General features: G+C 52.0%; 1 protein-coding gene across 1 annotated transcript in view; it reads right to left on the bottom strand.

Moving 5' to 3' along the window:
* CLPTM1L (CLPTM1 like) overlaps window positions 1–23,938 on the bottom strand; it is a 98,808-nt gene that overhangs the window by 62,301 nt on the left and 12,569 nt on the right. Inside the window, exons 3-5 of the mRNA XM_075316122.1 lie at window positions 19,308–19,453; window positions 18,049–18,127; window positions 15,529–15,646 (exon numbers count right to left, since the gene is read on the bottom strand). Coding sequence (XP_075172237.1) covers window positions 15,529–15,646; window positions 18,049–18,127; window positions 19,308–19,453 — 343 coding nt within the window. The remainder of the gene's footprint in view (window positions 1–15,528; window positions 15,647–18,048; window positions 18,128–19,307; window positions 19,454–23,938) is intronic.

Raw genomic sequence — 23,938 nt, forward strand, 5'->3', positions numbered from 1 at the left:
ACCACTGAAAAACCCTGCTAAAGCACAACCATGCATTTTTTTTTACATCTTTACTGCTTTTTTGGTGAATGAAACTAACTTTATTAAACATTTACTGTGGACAAATGACATAATCTGCAGTAAGAAAAATAAAATGCAGCAAAATCTGCTTTTTGTAAGCAGCTTTGTTACTGTGAGAAAAACAAAACCCAATTCTGCAATTGATTCATGAAGGTGTTTATAACTGTGTTATCATATGAAATCTATGCAGTATAATTCTCCAGGTCAGCACCATTGTTATTTTGATACATCAGACTTCTGAGGACACAGTGATACCACATACTTTTTTTCTTAATTGGGTGAAACGGGTTGATTTGAGCTTTTAGATTTTTTTTATTTTTAAAAACATTTTTATTTTTATTGTATTTTATAAGGGAACTTGAATCTGCGATTGTCCAATTGCTTGTGCTATATAGAGCAACACTTTAGTATTATTGCAGCAAGAATCATGGTTTCCTTTGAAGCCCAGCCATGACAGACATGGGGGGCCTTCAGCATGTCCCTGGATGTCACGGCAAGGAAACCCATGACCTTGAGAGGACCCCTGGATGTCACGGCAAGGCAACCCATGGCCTTCAGCAGACCTCTGGAGGTCAGGCAAGGCAACCCATGGCCTTCAGGAGACCTCTGGAGGTCAGGCAAGGCAACCATGGCTGTCAGCAGTCCCCTGGATATAAAGGCAAGGCAACCCATGGCCTTCAGCAGACTTCTGGAGGTCATGCAAGGCAACCCATGGCCTTCAGCAGACCTCTGGAGGTCAGGCAAGGCAACCATGGCTGTCAGCAGTCCCCTGGATATAATGGCAAGGCAACCCATGGCTTTCAGCGGACTCCTGGATGTCATGGCAAGGCAACCCATGGCCTTCAGCGGACCCCTGGAGGCCATGGCAAAACAACCCATGGCTATTAGCGGACCACTGGAGGTCATGGCAAGCCAACCCATGGCTTTCAGCGGACCCCTGGATGTCATGGCAAGGCAACCAATGGCCTTCAGCGGACCCCTGGAGGCCACAGCAAGGCAACCCATGGCCTTCAGCGGACCCCTGGAGGTCACGGCAAGGCAACCCATGGCCTTCAGCGGACTCCTGGAGGTCACGGCAAGGCAACCCATGGCCTTCAGCGGACCCCTGGAGGTCACGGCAAGGCAACCCATGGCCTTCAGTGGATCCCTGGATGTCATGGCAAGACAACCCATTAGCATCCTGTCAATGTTTTGCGGAAATCGTTAACCAGTGTTTTTGTTTTTTTTTTTACGTGTGCCAATTTACACATTGTAGGCTTTCTAGATTATATTTCTCTGACAAATCTGACTCTGCCTGACAGTCAGCTCCTCTCCTCAGAGCTGCATGATCTTGTGCAAGCTGGTTACACTGCACTGACGTTTTGGAAGATTAGTGCAGGTAAAAGCATGGACCACCAAGAACTTTGAAGTCTATGGACAGTCCAGAAGTAGTTAAAGGGGCTGTCTGATGCATAAAATATCTATATATATATATAATTGCCTTATTCTGTCTGTCTGTCTTGCTCCAAAATTCTGTCGTTCGCGTGACAAGCGTCTCATTGGCCGCCTGCCTCGCCTCCGCCCCCCCGCACGGATTGGCCGCTCGCCCAGGCTCCGCCCCCCTCACGCATTGCACGCTCGCTCTGGCCCCACCCCCGCACGCATTCCCCGAACCGACACGGAGCCCCGACTCCCAGAGCGTACGCCGGCAACCCAGCCGACACATACCCACGCATTGCTGCGGTTGCCGGCGTACGCTGGTGTGGGCTCCCGTGCGTGCTGGGGGTGGGGTACGCTGGTAACCATGTTACACATTGGGTAATATTGTGTAGCATGGTTACGAGCGTATGCCGGCTCCCTGCCCATTCAGATCGTTGGTCTCCCGCTGTCACACGTTGATGCGTGCTGCACAGCAGGAGACCAACAAGTGACCCAGCACTGTCTCAGACTCCTCACCCCCAGGACTACTCCTCCTATTATACTCCTCACCTCCAGAACTACTCCTCCTATTATCCTGCTCTCCCCCCAGGACTACTCCTCTTATTATACTCCTCTTTCTTCAGGACTATTCCTCCTATTATCCTGCTCTCCCCCCAGGACTACTCCTCCTATTATACTCCACTCACCCCAGGACTACTCCTCCTATTATCCTCCTTTCTCCCCAGGACTCCTCCTCCTATTATACTCCTCTCCCCCCAGGACGACTACTCCTATTATCCTCCTTTCTCCCCAGGACTACTCCTCCTACCGTGTTTTTCCAAACACTGTCTTATATTTTTTTTGACCCCCAAAAAAGCACTAGGGCTTATTTTTGGAGGAGGTCTTATTCTTGCAGAAACACGGTTGGGGGTAAGTTTACCCCCCAAAAACAGCAGACCTCCCACTTCCCAGGAGACTCATACTCACCAGACCAGGACGTCTGGTTCCCAGGTCCTCCTGTGATCTCCGGTCGGTGCTGCACGCCGTCCTACCCTGCTGCTAGCTGACACACACAGAAGATCCCAGACACACACAGGAGATCACACACAGACACACAGCAGATCACAGATATACACAGCAGATCACACACAGCAGATCGCAGATACACACACAGCAGATTGCAGATATACACAGCAGATCGCAGGCACGCACAGCCATCACACACAGCAGATCACAGATACACACATCCGATCACAGATACACACATCCGAACGCAGACACACACAGCCGATCGCAGAAAAACACAGCCGATCGCAGACACACACACACAGGCGATTGCAGACACACACACACACCACATCACATCACATCACATCCAGCACTTACGGCAGCAGAGAATGAGAGCAAGTCATGTGTCCGGCCGCAGGTCCTGTTCGTCGCGCTGCACCGCACTGCCTCTCAGGATTCTCCCGGCGAGAAGAGATCGGTGTCACTGGATGAGGTGAGTGTGTATGCGATCCGATGTGTGTGCGATCCGATGTGTGTGCGATTTGTTGTTTGCGTGTGAGCCGATGTTTGTGTGAGCGATCTGATTATGTGTGCGATCCGATGTTTGTGTGTGAGATCTGGTGTGTGTGTGAGATCTGATTGTGTGTGTGTGGGTGTGTGATCACTGCAGGTCCTGCCGCTCGGTGTCGGGTGAGTGTTATTTCCGGGTGCCGCTGTGTATATTGAAGTGTCCTGCAGTATCTGTAACTTTTTTAGCTGCACGGACACTTCATTATTGATCCGGGACTAGGGCTTATTTTCGGGGGAGGGCTTATATTTAAGCCTTTCTCCGAAAATGCTGAAAATCCCTGCTAGGGCTTATTTTTGGGGGAGGTCTTATTTTTGGAAAAACACGGTATTATCCTGCTCTCCCCACAGGACTACTCCTCCTATTATCCTCCTTTCTCCCCAGGACTACTCCTCCTCCTAGTATACTCCTCTCCCCCCAGGACTACTCCTCCTATTATACTCCTCTCCCCCCAGGACTACTCCTCCTATTACGCTCCTTTCTCCCCAGGACTACTACTCCTATTATCCTGCTCTCCCCACAGGACTACTCCTCCTATTATTCTTCTCCCCCCCCAAGGAATACTCCTCCTATTAGACTCCTCTCCCCCCAGGACAACTCCTCCTATTATCCTCCTCTCCCCCCAGGACTACTCCTCCTATTAGACTCCTCACCCCCAGGACTACTCCTCCTATTATCCTCCTCTTCCCCCAGGACTACTCCTCCTATTATACTCCTCTCCCCACAGGACTACTCCTCCTATTATCCTCCTTTCTCCCCAGGACTACTCATCCTCCTATTATACTCCTCTCCCCCCAGGACTACTCCTCCTATTATACTCCTCTCCCCCCAGGACTACTCCTCCTATTACGCTCCTTTCTCCCCAGGACTACTACTCCTATTATCCTGCTCTCCCCACAGGACTACTCCTCCTATTATTCTTCTCCCCTCCCAAGGAATACTCCTCCTATTAGACTCCTCTCCCCCCAGGACAACTCCTCCTATTATCCTCCTCTCCCCCCAGGACTACTCCTCCTATTAGACTCCTCACCCCTAGGACTACTCCTCCTATTAGCCTCCTTTCTCCCCAGGACTACTCCTCCTATTATCCTCCTCTCCCCCAGGACTACTACTCCTATTATTCTTCCCCCCCCCCAGGACTACTCCTCCTATTATCCTCCTCTCCCCCCAGGACTACTCCTCCTATTATACTCCTCACCCCCAGGACTCCTCCTCCTATTATACTCCTCACCTCCAGGACTACTACTCCTATTATACTCCTCTCACCCCCAGGACTCCTCCTCCTATTATCCTGCTCTCCCCCAGGACTAGTCCTCCTATTATACTCCTCTCCCCCAGGACTACTCCTCCTATTACCCTCCTCTCCCCCCAGGACTACTCCCCCTATTATACTCCTCACCTCCAGGACTACTCCTCCTATTATCCTCCTCTCCCCCCAGGACTACTCCTCCTATTATACTCACCTCCAGGACTACTCCCCCTATTCTCCTCCTCTCCCCCCAGGACTACTCCTATTCTCCTCCTCTCCCCCCAGGACTATTCCTCCTATTACCCTCCTCTCCCCCCAGGACTACTCCCCCTATTATACTCCTCACCTCCAGGACTACTCCTCCTATTATCCTCCTCTCCTCCCAGGACTACTCCTCCTATTATACTCACCTCCAGGACTACTCCTCCTATTCTCCTCCTCTCCCCCCAGGACTACTCCTATTATCCTTCTCTCCCCCCAGGACTATTCCTACTATTATCCTCCTCTCCCCCCAAGACTACTCCTATTATCCTCCTCTCCCCCCAGGACTATTCCTCCTATGATCCTCCTCTCCCCCAGGACTATTCCTCCTATGATCCTCCTCTCCCCCCAGGACTATTCCTCCTATGATCCTCCTCTCCCCCCAGGACTACTCCTACTATTATCCTCCTCTCCCCCCAGGACTACTCCCCCTATTATCCTCCTCTCCCCCCAGGACTACTCCCCCTATTATCCTCCTCTCCCCCCAGGACTACTCCCCCCATTATCCGCCTCTCCCCTCAGGACTACTCCCCCTATTATCCGCCTCTCCCCTCAGGACTACTCCCCCTATTATACTCCTCTCCCCCCAGGACTACTCCCCCTATTATACTCCTCACCTCCAGGACTATTCCTACTATTATACTCCTCACCACCAGGACTATTCCTACTATTATACTCCTCTCCGTCCAGGACTACTCCTCCAACACACACACACACACACACACACACACACACACACACACACACACACACACACACACTGCACAAAACATAACTCCCCCCAAAACACACCCACACAAACCGGGCAACACATACAGCACCACACCCACACACAATTCTGCAGACACACAGCGCTCCACAAACAACACAACACACAGCACCACAAACACACACACACACACACACAACTCTGCAGACACACAGCGCTCTACAAACAACGCAACACACAAACAACACCACTCTCACACCCAGACAACACCCAGAACATTTACAGCGCACTACACAAACACTTGCCAACTACACACAACAACATCTATCATATATATACATATATATATATATACACATATATATATATATATATATATATATATATATATATACACATACATACATACATACATTATTATATAAATATATATAACAAAAATCATACAGTAACTACACAGTAAATTCTAGAATACCCGATGCGTTAGAATCGGGCCACCTTCTAGTCTATCTATATAATTGCCTTATTCTGTCTGTCTGTCTTGCTCCAAAATTGTGTCCTTACGGTGACAAACAGCGGATTGGCCGCTGGGCTCGCCATGGCCTCGCCCCCCCCGCACGGATTGGCCGCTCGCCTTGGCTCCGCCCCCTCGCACGGATTGGCCTCTCGCCCCGGCCCCCTGCTCACATTGGAAACTCGGCCACGCCCCGCCCCCCTCACGCATTGCACGCTCGCTCTGGCCCCGCCCCCCGCACGCATTCCCCGAACCGACTCCCAGGTGAGGGCTGTACCCCCAGGAGCCCACATCAGCGTACGCCGCCAACCCAGCCGACACATACCCTCGCATTGCTGGGGTTGCCGGCGTACGCTGGTGTGGGCTCCCGTGCGAGCGGGGGGCGGGGTACGCTGGTAACCATGGAACACATCGAGTAATATTGTAGCATGGTTACCAGCGTACACCGGCTCCCAGGTGAGCGCATCAAGGTCCTGCAGCGGCGGAACACACACACACGCACACACATAAGAACAGACACACACACACACATCAGATCGCATCCACACACTCACAACATTCCGTGATATCGCTTGCTTCTCGGCGGCGATACTGTGCAGTGACCTTCCAGGACCTGCCGGAGGATCACATGGCCGGAAGCATGTGGTATCTCCGGATGTTGTGATTGTGTGAGCGCGTATGTGCGATCTCGTCAGTGTGTGTGCGTGTATGCGATCGGATATATGTGAGTGTGTTCTGATGTGTGAGTGTGTGTGTGTGTGTGTGAGTGTATGCGATCGGATCTGTGAGTGTCGGCAGAGGAGCACGGCGTGCAGCACAAATGCTGGGACCGCCCACCGGTGGGCACAGGGAGAAGTGGGGTGTGTGTGTGAGTGTATGCGATCAGATGTGTGCGTGTATACTGTCTGATGTGTGACTGTGGAGCACAATGGTGGGTGCACAGCATGGGGGATGGAGCACGATGGGGAGTGCGCAGCATGGGGGATGGAGCACGATGGGGAGTGCGCAGCATGGGGGATGGAGCACGATAGGGAGTGCGCAGCATGGGGGATGGAGCACGATGGGGAGTGCGCAGCATGGGGGATGGAGCACGATGGGGAGTGCGCAGCATGGGGGATGGAGCACGATGGGGAGTGCGCAGCATGGGGGATGGAGCACGATGGGGAGTGTGCAGCATGGGGGATGGAGCACGATGGGGAGTGCGCAGCATGGGGGATAGAGCACGATGGGGAGTGCGCAGCATGGGGGATAGAGCACGAACGGGAATGCGCAGCATGGGGGATGGAGCACGATGGGGAGTGCGCAGCATGGGGGATGGAGCACTATGGGGAGTGCGCAGCATGGGGGATGGAGCACAATGGGGAGTGCGCAGCATGGGGGATGGAGTACGATGGGGGGTGCGCAGCATGGGGGATGGAGCACAATGGGGGGTGCGCAGCATGGGGGATGGAGCACGTTTGGGAGTGCGCAGCATGGGGGATGGAGCACGATGGGGAGTGTGCAGCATGGGGGATGGAGCACGATGGGGAGTGCGCAGCATGGGGGATAGAGCACGATGGGGAGTGCGCAGCATGGGGGAAAGAGCACGAACGGGAATGCGCAGCATGGGGGATGGAGCACGATGGGGAGTGCGCAGCATGGGGGATGGAGCACAATGGGGAGTGCGCAGCATGGGGGATGGAGTACGATGGGGGGTGTGCAGCATGGGGGATGGAGCACAATGGGGGGTGCGCAGCATGGGGATGGAGCACGTTTGGGAGTGCGCAGCATGGGGGATGGAGCACGATGGGGAGTGCGCAGCATGGGGGATGGAGCACGATGGGGAGTGTGCAGCATGGAGGATGGAGCACGATGGGGAGTGCGCAGCATGGAGGATGGAGCACGATGGGGAGTGCGCAGCATGGGGGATGGAGCACGATGGGGAGTGCGCAGCATGGGGGATGGAGCACGATGGGGAGTGCGCAGCATGGGGGGATGGAGCACGATGGGGGGTGCGCAGCATGGGGGATGGAGCACGATGGGGGGTGCGCAGCATGGGGGATGGAGCACGATGGGGGGTGCGCAGCATGGGGGATGGAGCACGATGGGGGGTGCGCAGCATGGGGGATGGAGCACGATGGGGGGTGCGCAGCATGGGGGATGGAGCACGATGAGGGGTGCGCAGCATGGGGGATGGAGCACGATGGGAGGTGCACACCTCCCCCCAAAACACACACACACACACACACCGCCACACACAACACACCACACTGGGAACCACAAACACTGCCCTACACAGACACACACACACACACACAGACAACGCCGCACACACAAATATACGCACATACCGCACAACACACACATTGCACAAAACATACCTCCCCCCAAAACACACACACATACACCCCACACCCACACAAACCGCGCAACACACACACACAACGCTACAGACACACAGCGCTCTACAAACAACGCAACACACAAACAACACCGCTCTCACCCTTCGCCACACCCAGAACATGTACAGCGCCCTACACAAACACTTGGTAACAACACACAACAACATCTATCTATCTATCTATCTATCTATATATATATATATATATATATATATATATATATATATATATATATATATAACAAAAATCATACATTAACTACACAATAAGTAAATTCTAGAATACCCGATGCGTAGAATCGGGCCACCTTCTAGTATATATATAATTGCCTTATTCTGTCTGTCTGTCTTGCTCCAAAATTGTGTCACCGTGACAGTGTCACCGTGACAGTGTCATAAAAGTGACAATTGTCGGATTGGCCGCTGGGCTCGGCCTGGACCCGCCCCTCCCCACGGATTGGCCGCTCGCCTCGGCCTTGCCCCGCCTCCCGCATGGATTAGCCGCTCTAGGCTCGGCCTGGCTCCGCCCCCCCACGGATTGGCGGCTCGCCTCGGCCTGGCCCCGCCCCCCGCATGGATTGGCCGCTCGCCCCGACCCTCCGCACGCATCGACCGCTCGGCCACGCCCCTTCCCCCGAATTCAAACGAAGCCCCGACTCCCCTAGCCCAGACATAACCTTGCGATGCTGGGATCGTGACGGAGCCGGTGTACGCTGGTAACCATGATAAACATCGGGTAACTATAAGAAGCGCTTCCAGCGAACACCGGCTCCCAGTACACATGTGCAGGGAGCCGGCATACGCTGCGGTCAATAATGAAGTGTCATGCAGCGGTGAAAGAGTTAAAGACACTGCAAGACACTTCATTATAGGCAGCAGGCACCCCCAGAAGAGAGAAGACAGAAGAAAGAAGACCCCCCAGTCATACTCACCAGACGCCGACCAGGAGCAGGTGAGCGCATCAAGGTCCTGCAGCGGCGGAACACACACACACGCACACACATAAGAACAGACACACACACATCAGATCACATTCACTCACTCTCACACACACCTCACACACACACATCAGATCGCATCCACACACTCACAAAATCCAGTGATATCGCTTACTTCTCGGCGGCGATACTGTGCGTGCAGTGACCTTCCAGGACCTGCCGGAGGATCCCATGGCCGGAAGCATGTGGTATCTCTGGATGTTGTTAGTGTGTGAGCGCGTATGTGCGATATCGTCAGTGTGTATGTACGTGTATGCGATCAGATGTGTGCGTGTATGCGATCGGATGTGTGCGTGTATGCGATCGGATGTGTGCGTGTATGCGATCGGATGTGTGCGTGTCGGCAGAAGGCAGAGGAGCACGGCGTGCAGCACAGCTGCTGGGACCGTCCACCGGAGGGCACAGGGAGAAGTGGGGTGTGAGTGTATGCGATCAGATGTGTGCGTGTATACTGTCTGATATGTGACTGTGGAGCACGATGGGGGTGCGCAGCATGGGGGATGGAGCACGATGGGGGGTACGCAGCATGGAGGATGGAGCACGATGGGGGGTGCGCAGCATGGGGGATGGAGCACGATGGGGGGTACGCAGCATGGAGGATGGAGCACGATGGGGGGTGCGCAGCATGGGGGGTAGAGCACGATGGGGGGTGCGCAGCATGGGGGATGAAGCACGATGGGGGGTGCGCGCAGCATGGGGGATGGAGCACGATGGGGGGTGCGCAGCATGGGGGATGGAGCACGATGGGGAGTGCGCAGCATGGGGGATGGAGCACGATGGGGAGTGCGCAGCATGGGGGATGGAGCACGATGGGGAGTGCGCAGCATGGGGGATGGAGCACGATGGGGAGTGCGCAGCATGGGGGATGGAGCACGATGGGGAGTGCGCAGCATGGGGGATGGAGCACGATGGGGAGTGCGCAGCATGGGGGATGGAGCACGATGGGGAGTGCGCAGCATGGGGGATGGAGCACGATGGGGAGTGCGCAGCATGGGGGATGGAGCACGATGGGGAGTGCGCAGCATGGGGGATGGAGCACGATGGGGAGTGCGCAGCATGGGGGATGGAGCACGATGGGGAGTGCGCAGCATGGGGGATGGAGCACGATGGGGAGTGCGCAGCATGGGGGATGGAGCACGATGGGGAGTGCGCAGCATGGGGGATGGAGCACGATGGGGAGTGCGCAGCATGGGGGATGGAGCACGATGGGGAGTGCGCAGCATGGGGGATGGAGCACGATGGGGAGTGCGCAGCATGGGGGATGGAGCACGATGGGGAGTGCGCAGCATGGGGGATGGAGCACGATGGGGAGTGCGCAGCATGGGGGATGGAGCACGATGGGGAGTGCGCAGCATGGGGGATGGAGCACGATGGGGAGTGCGCAGCATGGGGGATGGAGCACGATGGGGAGTGCGCAGCATGGGGGATGGAGCACGATGGGGAGTGCGCAGCATGGGGGATGGAGCACGATGGGGAGTGCGCAGCATGGGGGATGGAGCACGATAGGGAGTGCGCAGCATGGGGGATGGAGCACGATGGGGAGTGCGCAGCATGGGGGATGGAGCACGATGGGGAGTGCGCAGCATGGGGGATGGAGCACGATGGGGAGTGCGCAGCATGGGGGATGGAGCACGATGGGGAGTGTGCAGCATGGGGGATGGAGCACGATGGGGAGTGCGCAGCATGGGGGATAGAGCACGATGGGGAGTGCGCAGCATGGGGGATAGAGCACGAGCGGGAATGCGCAGCATGGGGGATGGAGCACGATGGGGAGTGCGCAGCATGGGGGATGGAGCACTATGGGGAGTGCGCAGCATGGGGGATGGAGCACAATGGGGAGTGCGCAGCATGGGGGATGGAGTACGATGGGGGGTGCGCAGCATGGGGGATGGAGCACAATGGGGGGTGCGCAGCATGGGGGATGGAGCACGTTTGGGAGTGCGCAGCATGGGGGATGGAGCACGATGGGGAGTGTGCAGCATGGGGGATGGAGCACGATGGGGAGTGCGCAGCATGGGGGATAGAGCACGATGGGGAGTGCGCAGCATGGGGGAAAGAGCACGAACGGGAATGCGCAGCATGGGGGATGGAGCACGATGGGGAGTGCGCAGCATGGGGGATGGAGCACAATGGGGAGTGCGCAGCATGGGGGATGGAGCACAATGGGGAGTGCGCAGCATGGGGGATGGAGTACGATGGGGGGTGTGCAGCATGGGGGATGGAGCACAATGGGGGGTGCGCAGCATGGGGATGGAGCACGTTTGGGAGTGCGCAGCATGGGGGATGGAGCACGATGGGGAGTGCGCAGCATGGGGGATGGAGCACGATGGGGAGTGTGCAGCATGGAGGATGGAGCACGATGGGGAGTGCGCAGCATGGAGGATGGAGCACGATGGGGAGTGCGCAGCATGGGGGATGGAGCACGATGGGGAGTGCGCAGCATGGGGGATGGAGCACGATGAGGAGTGCGCAGCATGGGGGGATGGAGCACGATGGGGGGTGCGCAGCATGGGGGATGGAGCACGATGGGGGGTGCGCAGCATGGGGGATGGAGCACGATGGGGGGTGCGCAGCATGGGGGATGGAGCACGATGGGGGGTGCGCAGCATGGGGGATGGAGCACGATGGGGGGTGCGCAGCATGGGGGATGGAGCACGATGAGGGGTGCGCAGCATGGGGGATGGAGCACGATGGGAGGTGCACACCTCCCCCCAAAACACACACACACACACCGCCACACACAACACACCACACTGGGAACCACAAACACTGCCCTACACAGACACACACACACACACACAGACAACGCCGCACACACAAATATACGCACATACCGCACAACACACACATTGCACAAAACATACCTCCCCCCAAAACACACACACATACACCCCACACCCACACAAACCGCGCAACACACACACACAACGCTACAGACACACAGCGCTCTACAAACAACGCAACACATAAACAACACCGCTCTCACCCTTCGCCACACCCAGAACATGTACAGCGCCCTACACAAACACTTGGTAACAACACACAACAACATCTATCTATCTATATATATATATATAGATATATATATATATATATATATATATAACAAAAATCATACATTAACTACACAATAAGTAAATTCTAGAATACCCGATGCGTAGAATCGGGCCACCTTCTAGTATATATATAATTGCCTTATTCTGTCTGTCTGTCTTGCTCCAAAATTGTGTCACCGTGACAGTGTCACCGTGACAGTGTCATAAAAGTGACAATTGTCGGATTGGCCGCTGGGCTCGGCCTGGACCCGCCCCTCCCCACGGATTGGCCGCTCGCCTCGGCCTTGCCCCGCCTCCCGCATGGATTAGCCGCTCTAGGCTCGGCCTGGCTCCGCCCCCCCACGGATTGGCGGCTCGCCTCGGCCTGGCCCCGCCCCCCGCATGGATTGGCCGCTCGCCCCGACCCTCCGCACGCATCGACCGCTCGGCCACGCCCCTTCCCCCGAATTCAAACGAAGCCCCGACTCCCCTAGCCCAGACATAACCTTGCGATGCTGGGATCGTGACGGAGCCGGTGTACGCTGGTAACCATGATAAACATCGGGTAACTATAAGAAGCGCTTCCAGCGAACACCGGCTCCCAGTACACATGTGCAGGGAGCCGGCATACGCTGCGGTCAATAATGAAGTGTCATGCAGCGGTGAAAGAGTTAAAGACACTGCAAGACACTTCATTATAGGCAGCAGGCACCCCCAGAAGAGAGAAGACAGAAGAAAGAAGACCCCCCAGTCATACTCACCAGACGCCGACCAGGAGCAGGTGAGCGCATCAAGGTCCTGCAGCGGCGGAACACACACACACGCACACACATAAGAACAGACACACACACATCAGATCACATTCACTCACTCTCACACACACCTCACACACACACATCAGATCGCATCCACACACTCACAAAATCCAGTGATATCGCTTACTTCTCGGCGGCGATACTGTGCGTGCAGTGACCTTCCAGGACCTGCCGGAGGATCACATGGCCGGAAGCATGTGGTATCTCTGGATGTTGTTAGTGTGTGAGCGCGTATGTGCGATATCGTCAGTGTGTATGTACGTGTATGCGATCAGATGTGTGCGTGTATGCGATCGGATGTGTGCGTGTATGCGATCGGATGTGTGCGTGTATGCGATCGGATGTGTGCGTGTCGGCAGAAGGCAGAGGAGCACGGCGTGCAGCACAGCTGCTGGGACCGTCCACCGGAGGGCACAGGGAGAAGTGGGGTGTGAGTGTATGCGATCAGATGTGTGCGTGTATACTGTCTGATATGTGACTGTGGAGCACGATGGGGGGTGCGCAGCATGGGGGATGGAGCACGATGGGGGGTACGCAGCATGGAGGATGGAGCACGATGGGGGGTGCGCAGCATGGGGGATGGAGCACGATGGGGGGTACGCAGCATGGAGGATGGAGCACGATGGGGGGTGCGCAGCATGGGGGGTAGAGCACGATGGGGGGTGCGCAGCATGGGGGATGAAGCACGATGGGGGGTGCGCGCAGCATGGGGGATGGAGCACGATGGGGGGTGCGCAGCATGGGGGATGGAGCACGATGGGGAGTGCGCAGCATGGGGGATGGAGCACGATGGGGAGTGCGCAGCATGGGGGATGGAGCACGATGGGGAGTGCGCAGCATGGGGGATGGAGCACGATGGGGAGTGCGCAGCATGGGGGATGGAGCACGATGGGGAGTGCGCAGCATGGGGGATGGAGCACGATGGGGAGTGCGCAGCATGGGGGATGGAGCACGATGGGGAGTGCGCAGCATGGGGGATGGAGCACGATGGGGAGTGCGCAGCATGGGGGATGGAGCACGATGGGGAGTGCGCAGCATGGGGGATGGAGCACGATGGGGAGTGCGCAGCATGGGGGATGGAGCACGATGGGGAGTGCGCAGCATGGGGGATGGAGCACGATGGGGAGTGCGCAGCATGGGGGATGGAGCACGATGGGGAGTGCGCAGCATGGGGGATGGAGCACGATGGGGAGTGCGCAGCATGGGGGATGGAGCACGATGGGGAGTGCGCAGCATGGGGGATGGAGCACGATGGGGAGTGCGCAGCATGGGGGATGGAGCACGATGGGGAGTGCGCAGCATGGGGGATGGAGCACGATGGGGAGTGCGCAGCATGGGGAATGGAGCACGATGGGGAGTGCGCAGCATGGGGGATGGAGCACGATGGGGAGTGCGCAGCATGGGGGATGGAGCACGATGGGGAGTGCGCAGCATGGGGGATGGAGCACGATGGGGAGTGCGCAGCATGGGGGATGGAGCACGATGGGGAGTGCGCAGCATGGGGGATGGAGCACGATGGGGAGTGCGCAGCATGGGGGATGGAGCACGATGGGGGGTGCGCAGCATGGGGGATGGAGCACGATGGGGGGTGCGCAGCATGGGGGATGGAGCACGATGGGGGTGCACACCTCCCCCCAAAACACACACACACCGCCACACGCGCACCGCACAACACACCACACTGGGAACCACAAACACCGCCCTACACAGACACCCACGCAACACGCACAACGCAACACACAAACAACACTGCTCTCACCCCCTCGCACACCCAGACAACACCCAGAACATTTACAGCGCCCTACACAAACACTGGCAACTACACACAACAACATCGATATATAAAACAAAAAACATACATTAACTAGGGTGGCACGATGCGTTAGAATCGGGCCACCTTCTAGTCAAGTATAAATATCTATTTTTAAACGCCTTACAGTTGTCCCTATGCAGCTAATCCGCCGTCTTCTTAAATGACTTCCTGTGACGACTCCCAGCATTCACTGGGGATTCTAAAATGGGGCATCTCTAGATGGAATGACCCGGCAGTCACTTTCCCACAGCTTCGATCATCCCTCACAAAACAGGACATCAGGTGGAGGTGCTGCGTTGACTTACCACAGCTTATTTAACGTCCACCCTATAATGATGTTCTGAATCAGTCGCAGTGATACAAACAGTGAGAAGTGACCACAAGCACCAGCCCACAGCTTCTATCCACAGTTTTACCCTGAAACGGACCGTCATTAGGGGGCAGCACTGCTGTTATTGCTCCTGCTTCTATCGGTGAAGCCCTCGCATGACGATCTGCTTCAGGATAGTGACTGATGTAAGGATTAGCTGTATAGAGAGAACAGTAAGGCGCATTTCAAATAAAGCATAATTACAAAACTGGTTAGGGTTTCAAAATAGGTAGAATTATATAGAACACTTCATGCTTCGAATAACCCCTTAGGAGACCATTTGAGGCAGAAAGAGAAACGAAGTAAGATTTGGGTATATAGCCACATATCATAGTGGGTTTCTGACATACCAAACTGCTGTAAGGAGTAAACAGCATCTTGCATATGAATCCAGACGCGTAGCTTTCCCAGTGATATTTTGTCATATGAAACAGTAAGAGGCAGCTCTGTTGTGGAGCGGTTTATCATCTACAAGGAAAAGATCTGAAATCAGTAATGAGCCACCGAAATCACATAACAGGCAAGAAGTGTCCAGTCACCCAAGCAATCCTTCAAGAAGCATTACATCAGAGGATGATGGTTTCCAGCTTTATATACATGCGAAAACAACAACGGTCTGAAAGCGACACGGCTCTGCTGCAATGGTACTTGTAGTCCAAGGTGCCGTAACAAATTCAATCCCGATTCTGTTCTCAATTTTCCCAGGGATATAGCAAGGGGGTTTTCCACCTTTAGGGGCAAAATGTTTTAAATGCATGTATCTTAGGCCAAACGTTATTTGTGCAATTGTGGGTAATTATTACTATTATTGTCTGCAGGATGGGTGGTCTGAGAATCCGTCAGTCAGCTGGCTATGATGACCTGACGGGGAGCTTCTAACTCTTCTACCCCTTTACATGAGCGCCTCTTGGCTGACCACAGACCACATTAAAAGTGAATGTACTGAAAACACATATGAAGACCTCGTCACATACTAGACTCCGAGTCCTCCCGCCAGAGGACAGCATGACATCAGGACTGCATTCTGATGTACTCACAGCCATGCACTGTATACAAATAGAAACATCCTCTTGCTCATTGAGGAGCGAGGTCTGCTGCACTTTGGTAAGTGCATCACCGTCACAATTGGGAGCGATTTTACATTAAACTGCCCTGGAGGGCTACAAGCACAAACTTTTTATCCTCATATTTATAAGGTGGTGAGTGGAAATAGCTAGTCACACGTGTGACCATTATTTGTGAAGTGTGAGCCGCAGGGGTACAAACATGGATTATGAACTTTGTTATTCTTTGATCCATTGCTATAGTGAATCTTGGGTTATTTCCCACATAACATTGATATTATTACAGTAGTAAATGGTGTTATGTGGTCTGCTACATCTTAATTATAGCACAGGCTCATTTTACAAGCGGTAGCAAGAGCTGCCCTAGTAATAGTTCAAGGGACTCAATATCAGGAATAATATATATTACACTACACTACAGTTCAAAAGTTTAGGGTCACTTAAGTATTTCCTTATTTTTGAAAGAAAAGCACTTTTTTTTTTCAATGAAGCTAACATTAAACAGAAATACACTCTATACATTGTTAATGTGGTAAATGACTATTCTAGCTGCAAACGTCTGGTTTTTAATGCAATATCTACATAGGTGAATAGAGGCCCATTTCCAACAACCACCACTCCAGTGTTCTAATAGTACATTGTGTTTGATAGCTGTGTTAGAAGGCTAATGGATGTTTAGAAATCCCTTGTGCAAATATGTCAGCACAGCTGAAAACAGTTTTGCTGATTAGAGAAGCTATAAAACTGACCTTCCTTTGAGCTAGTTGAGAATCTGGAGCATTACATTTTTTGGTTCCATTAAACTCTCAAAATGGCCAGAAAAAGAGAACTTTCATGTGAAACTCGACAGTCTATTCTTCTTCTTAGAAATAAAGGATATTCCATGCGAGAATTTGCCAAGAAACTGAACATTTCCTACAACGGTGTGTACTATTACCTTCAGAGGAGAGCACAAACAAGCTCTAACCAGAGTAGAAAGAGATGTGGGAGGCCCCGCTGCCCAACTGAGCAACAAGACAAGTACATTAGAGGCTTTAGTTTGAGAAATCGACAGGTAGCAGCATGGTAGCTTCATTAAACAGTACCCGCAAAACGCCAGTATCAACATCTACAGTGAAGAGGCGACTTCGGGATGCTGGCCTTCAGGGCAGAGTGCCAAAGAAAAAGCCATATCTGAGACTGGCTAATAAAAGGAAAAGATTAATGTGGGCAAAAGAACACAGACATTGGACAGAGGAAGATTGGAAAAAAGAGTAATGGACATATTAATCAAAGTTTGAGTTGTTTGGATCACACAGAAGAATATTTATGAGATGCAGAACAACTGAACAGATGCTGGAAGAGTGCATGACGCCATCTGTCAAGCATAGTGGAGGTAGTGTGATGGTCTGGAGTTGCTTTGGTGCTAGTAAAGTGGGAGATTTGTACAATGCAAAAGGGATTTTGAATAAGGAAGGCCATTACTCCATTTTGCAACGCCATACCATACCCTGTGGACAGCGCTTAATTGGAGCCAATTTCATCCTACAACAGGACAATGGCCCAAAGGACACCTCCAAATTATGCATGAACTATTTAGGGAAGAAGCATTATCACAGATAATGGTCACACATGTGACTAGCAATTTCCATTCACCACATTATAAATATGAGGATAAAAAGTCGGTGCTTGTAGTCCTCCAGGGATAAATAAGGAAATATCTAAGTGACCCTAACTTTTGAACGGTAGTGTGTATATATATATATATATTTATTTATTTTTTTTCATCTTGGAATTTAACAAAATCATAGAGGAAAGTTAACTTACCATCAAGTCCTTCACTCTATTACTTAGCTGATCAATAAATAATATAGGAAGGTAATGGACAGATTTTCCCAACTGTATCCTGCGAATAATAAAAAATGCAATAAATAAGCATCTCAAGTCACATATATAAATGCTTTGTGCATTACAGTCTAGAGAGCCCTAAAACTGGGCTGTATAGTTCTGAGACTTAGAGGAAGACCCTGGTGCTATACACATAATCTCTCTTTTTTTCTATACACTGTAGTAAATGAAAACCTCTGCCTCAACATAAGCGTTACTGACCCAACACACACTGGGGGTCCATTTACACTGCGTGATGTGTAGTGTTAAACTGCGGCTGGCACCATATTCAGTGGTCGTTCAATAGTCCATTTATGCAGACCCACTTGGTTTCAGGTGCACACAATGATTTGTAATGGGCTGTTCAGTGGACAAAGCTGCCATTTTTATGGACAGCACAAGTTATATTTACACAGGATGACATGCTGCTGAGAATAACAACCTTCTGTGTAAAAACCAAATGACCCGTTCCCCCAAAGAAAAAGGCTTTTAGATAATTGCAAGCTTGTTTATACTGCAAAATACTAATCATGCAGTATAAATGGATCTTAGAACATTTTAGGATAAGGTTAGGCGGGCTTTACATGCTGCGACATCGCTAGCATCGGCTAGCAATGTCACGTGCGATAGCACCCGCCCCCGTCGGTGGCACGATATGTGGTGATCGCTGCCGTAGCTAACATTATCGCTATGGCAGCGTCATATATACATTCCTGCTCTGCGACGTTGCTGTGACCAGCGAACCGCCTCCTTTTTAAGGGGGCGGTTCGTTCAGTGTCACAGCGACGTCATAGCAGCGTCACTGAACCGCCACCCAATAGAAAAGGATGGGAGGAGACGAGCGGCCGGAACATCCCGCCCACCTCCTTCCTTCCTCCTTTTCCGGTGGACGGCGCAGGTAAGGAGATGATTGTCGTTCCAGCGGCGTCACACATAGCGATGTGTGCTGCCGCAGGAACGACGAACAACATCGTTACTGCAGCAGCAACGATAATTGGAAATAGGGGGTGATGTCACCGATGAGCGATTTTGAACGTTTTTGTGACGATTCAAAATCGCTCATAGCTGTCACACAACGACATCGCTAAAGCGGACGGATGTGCGTCACAAAATCTGTGACCCTAACGAGATCGCTTTAGCGAGGAACTATTATTATTATTAGGAACTATTCCATTGGTCCAGTGAGACTATATACCTACATTTTCATATATCTATGGACATCAGCAGGTAGTGAGGAACCATCAAAAATAAAATCCTCCATCATAACGTTCAGAGTCAAACGGGACCTCCAGTGAGAGACAGGTTCATCTAACGCATTTGATTCTTTCTTTTCAGTATCAATTTGCTGTAAAGAAAAAAAAAAAAGAAAGAAAAGTAAGCTGGATTTTCTGGATGTAAAGATTAAATCACATGAAACAGCATTTCCATTCACCTGAATACCATTGTTTCTGCAGCAAGGTCATGGATATCTGCAAACCCCAAATTAGATGTATGGAACAGTCCCAGAAATTTCTGAAACTGCCAAACGCTTTGTTTATTGCAGAAGCTTAATGGGGAAAAAAAACCTTCTGTTTTGACATTATTGGCATTTGTTTTGAGAGTAGTACAATAAAACCCCTTTTATTTAAATTATTTGTTTTTGTGGTGTTGCTCAATTAAAAAAGAGATTATGTTTTTTTTTTCTGCGGCCCCAGGACAGATTCCCGGGGAACGCAGTGCTCGGGCCTTCAAACCCTCATGTGCACTATGAAGACAAGCACGCAGCATTCTCTACTAAACGCTTTGTGCACATACCATTAGGTCCTCACACTAGCCAGTGCCAGGGTGCTGAGCATGTACTTTGAGGGCAGGGTTAGTGCGTGATGCTCTCCCATCTACCTGAAGAAGAGGAGCAACAACCCTCCGTCCCCATTGCTGTACATGCTCTCTGTGCCCCCTTTAAGTGCTCTGTAATCCACTGTGCTGTGTGCCTCCCCAGTGATGTCGGTGCCATCCTAGTGATGTTCCCCTCCTGTGAAATATATGCCCCCAGCCTCTCCTGTGATGTTTTTGCTCCAACCTCTCCTGTGATGTTTATGCCCCCAGCCTCCCGTGATTTATATGCCCCCAGCCTCCCCTGTGATTTATATGCCCCCAGTTCCTCCTGTGATGTATGTGCCCCCAGCATCTTTATGTGATGTATATGCAGCAATCCCGAGAGTTTCCTATGTAAAGTATATGATTTACCAATCTTAGTATCACAAAGAGCTCACAGTACGCCAGTCTTGACAGAGTACATGGCTATGAATTCATTAAGAGGTGTACGCCACTAATAGTAAGATGCACTCTGCCAATAATATTCTCCCTGTCAAGGACTGGAGTAGCATTTATGGCATAGAAAATGATGGCAGATTTGATGAATTCAATTGGGAAATGGAGCCAAGCACCCATCACTTCATGCAAAGTAGTGTGAAAATTTTGATGAATCCGTTCCAATGTCTTACAGTTCCAGCAAAAGGGACAAAATTTATAGAAATCTCATCCTGTTTATTTTTAAACTAGCGAATAAACAGCCTTCAGTGCGTGCTTCACGTCTGCAACACGTCAATATCTCTACGCTGAGTTTTATAATAACACTAGCTGTACTACCCGGCTTCGCCCAGGTTAATAACTGCTATTAACAAAATAGAATGTATGTCTTTGTCTGTCTCTAACCCTGTCTGTCTGTTTCCCTGTGTCTGTCTCTTTAACTGTGTCTGTCTCTTTACCTGTCTGTGTGTCTCTTAACCTGTCTCTCTCTTTCCCTGTCTGTCTGTCTCTTTGTCTGTGTCTGTCTCTTTGTGTCTGTCTCTTACCCTGTCTATGTCGGTTTCTTACCCTGTCTGTGTCTGTCTCTTTCCCTGGCTGCATTGTGACACGCCAACATTCCATTTAAGGGTGTGGCTGCGCATTCTTCTGAAGTTCTGGCTGCACTGTGGCTCCCAGCTCCATTCGCTTTAATGGAGGCAGGTATTTTGGTGAATAACTGTAAAGCGCGGGGTTAAAATTTCCCCTCAAAACACAGCCTATGACGCTCTCGGGGTCCAGAAGTGTGAGTGTGCAAAATTTTGTGGCTGTAGCTGTTACGGTGCAGATGCCAATCCCGGACATACACACACATATTCAGCTTTATATATTAGATTAGATGAAGAAAATTCACAGATAAAAAAATCCTAAAAATGTTTCTTATGTGTTTCCGTTGTGAAAACACAACCCACAAATAATTCGCACATGAAGTTGTGTCAAAGACAAATACTGAGCAATATCAAAATCAAAGCATCTTTATGTAAAACATGACAGAGACAAAAACTGCAGCGGATAACGCGCAATAAAAATGCAAGTAACCTAATTTAGCTACTACGTACAAAATCTCAAATAAAAAAAAAAAAAAAATCACCAAAACGCACATCATGGGAACATAGCCCATGATGGGTCCTGACCTGTGGGGACACGAGTGCTGTCCACAGGAGACTGCGGCTGCTCGTGCCCATGATCAGTGTTCGGGGCAGTTTCGGTCTCTCTCTTCTGTTCTCCCTGTGAAAAACGCTTGCGACTCCGCAACAAAGAATAGACATGCTTGTGGCTCAGGAAGCCGCACCGCAGGTCAATCTATACTGTGGGCTGTACATGCACAGTGGGCATGAATTTCTATAAATCCCATGCACTGTGCTTGTACTGTACATCGCAGTGTAACATGATGCGTGGAAAAAAGAGAATTTTGTTACTTACCGTAAATTCTTTTTCTTATAGTTCCGTCATGGGAGACCCAAACCATGGGTGTATAGCTACTGCCCCCGGAGGACACACAAAGTTACTACACTCAAAAACGTGTAGCTCCTCCCTCCTAGCATATACACCCCCTGCTAGCCAGATCTAGCCAGTTTAGTGCAAAAGCTGAAGGAGGACATCCACCCACAAGAAGAGACAGAGTAAAATCCGGAAGAACCGGAACCTCTGTCTACAACAATAACAGCCGGTGAAGACACACGGAACAAGAAACCTGCCAATAGGCAATAGGGAGGGTGCTGGGTCTCCCATGACGGAACTATAAGAAAAAGAATTTACGGTAAGTAACAAAATTCTCTTTTTCTTTATCGTTCCTATGGGAGACCCAAACCATGGGACGTTCAAAAGCAGTCCATGGGTGGGAATAAACAGACAACTGAGAAGCAGGCAAACCTAACTTCACAAATGGGCGACAGACGCCGGAAAAATGCGTCTGCCCAAGCCCACGTCTGCCAAAGCATGAGCATGCCTTGGGTAGTGCTTCGAAAAAGTATGCAGACTAATTCGAGCTGCAGACTGACAGACCTACTGAGCCGTAACCTGGTGCCTGAAAGCCCAAAAAAGGCGCCGACAGGTCTGACCAAATGTGCTCTGATCCCCGGCGGGGAAGGCACTTGAGTACACTTGTAGGTCTCGGAAATGGCCGACCTAAGCCAACGATCAGGGTCGGCTTAGATGCCGAGAGACCGCTACGCTGACGAACAGTCAGCACCAGAGAGGTGCACCGCCTAATAACGGCGGTGCGAGACACATAGATCCGGAGCGCCCGCACCAGATCCAGGATATGCAACGCTTCCTCAAGCGATGAACAGGAGCCGGACAAAAGGAAGGCAGGAAAATTGCCCCGGATAAGGTGGAAGCAGTAACCGCCTTAGGGAAAAAAGTCCGGAGTCGGATGAAGACCACCTTGTCTTGATGCAAAAGACCAAAAAAGGGGGTGACTCCGAGAGAGTGCAGCCAGAACTCTCTGGCGGGAAATTATAGCCACTAGAAAGACTACTTTCTGTGAAAGATAAAACAAAGAAACCTCCCCAAGAGGCGCAAAGGGGGGTTTCCGGGAACCGGGAGGACCGGATTAAGGTCCCAGGTCTCCATAGGCCACCGGAAAGGCGGAATGAAGTGAGATGCGCCCTTAAAGGAGCGCACCGGAGCCAGCCGGACGATACGCCGCTGGCACATACTGACAGAGCCGAGACCTGTCCCTTAATGAGGGATAGTCCTAGCTGTAGACCGGACTGTGGAAGGGACAGGAGGGTCGGCAAGGCCAAAAAGGTCAAAGGACACTTTGGAGCTCGAGTCATAGTGGAGATGACTTCAGGAAGGATATCAGAAGTCGCCAAGATCCAGGACTCAAGAGCTACGCCGTCAATCTGAGAATCCAGAATTCTGACGGGAAAAACGGACCTCTTGAGAAAAGGTCTGAACGGTCCGGAAGATGCCATGGCAACCCAACGGACAGAAGGAGCAGGTCAGAGTACCAAGCCTGCTTGGGTCAGTCTGGAAGAATGACCCGACGGCCCCCTTTACCGATCTTGCGCAGGACTCTGGACAAGAGGTAGAGGGTGAAATTCGTAAAGAGACAAAGCTGGGATCAAACATGAACCAGTGTGTCTACCGCAAAACCTGAGTATTGTGGACCACGGTTGGACAGCTGAAATAGCCTGCCTCGTAGTTTTCACATCTAGGATGTGGACTGCGGATACGGTGGACTAGGAGTCCCTTGTCCACTGAAGAATGTTGAGCCGCCAAGATTGCCAGGCGGCTGAGTGTCCCGCCCTGGAAGCTGATGTAGGAAAACGCTGTCACGTTGTCCGACTGGACTCGAATGTGCCTAGCCGCCCACAGATGGTGAAGGCTTAGAGAGCCAGAAATACAGCTCTGATTTCCAGCACATTGACCCAGAGGGCTGATTCGGACAGAGTCCAAGCGCCCTGCGCTCCACGGTGGAGACATACTGCTCCCAAGGCGGATAGGCTAGCATCCTGGTGAGGATCACCCGGGACGGGCCAGAAAGGAGCGCCCCTGA

Source organism: Anomaloglossus baeobatrachus, chromosome 6 (assembly GCF_048569485.1).
Source record: "Anomaloglossus baeobatrachus isolate aAnoBae1 chromosome 6, aAnoBae1.hap1, whole genome shotgun sequence".
NCBI lineage: Eukaryota > Metazoa > Chordata > Amphibia > Anura > Aromobatidae > Anomaloglossus > Anomaloglossus baeobatrachus.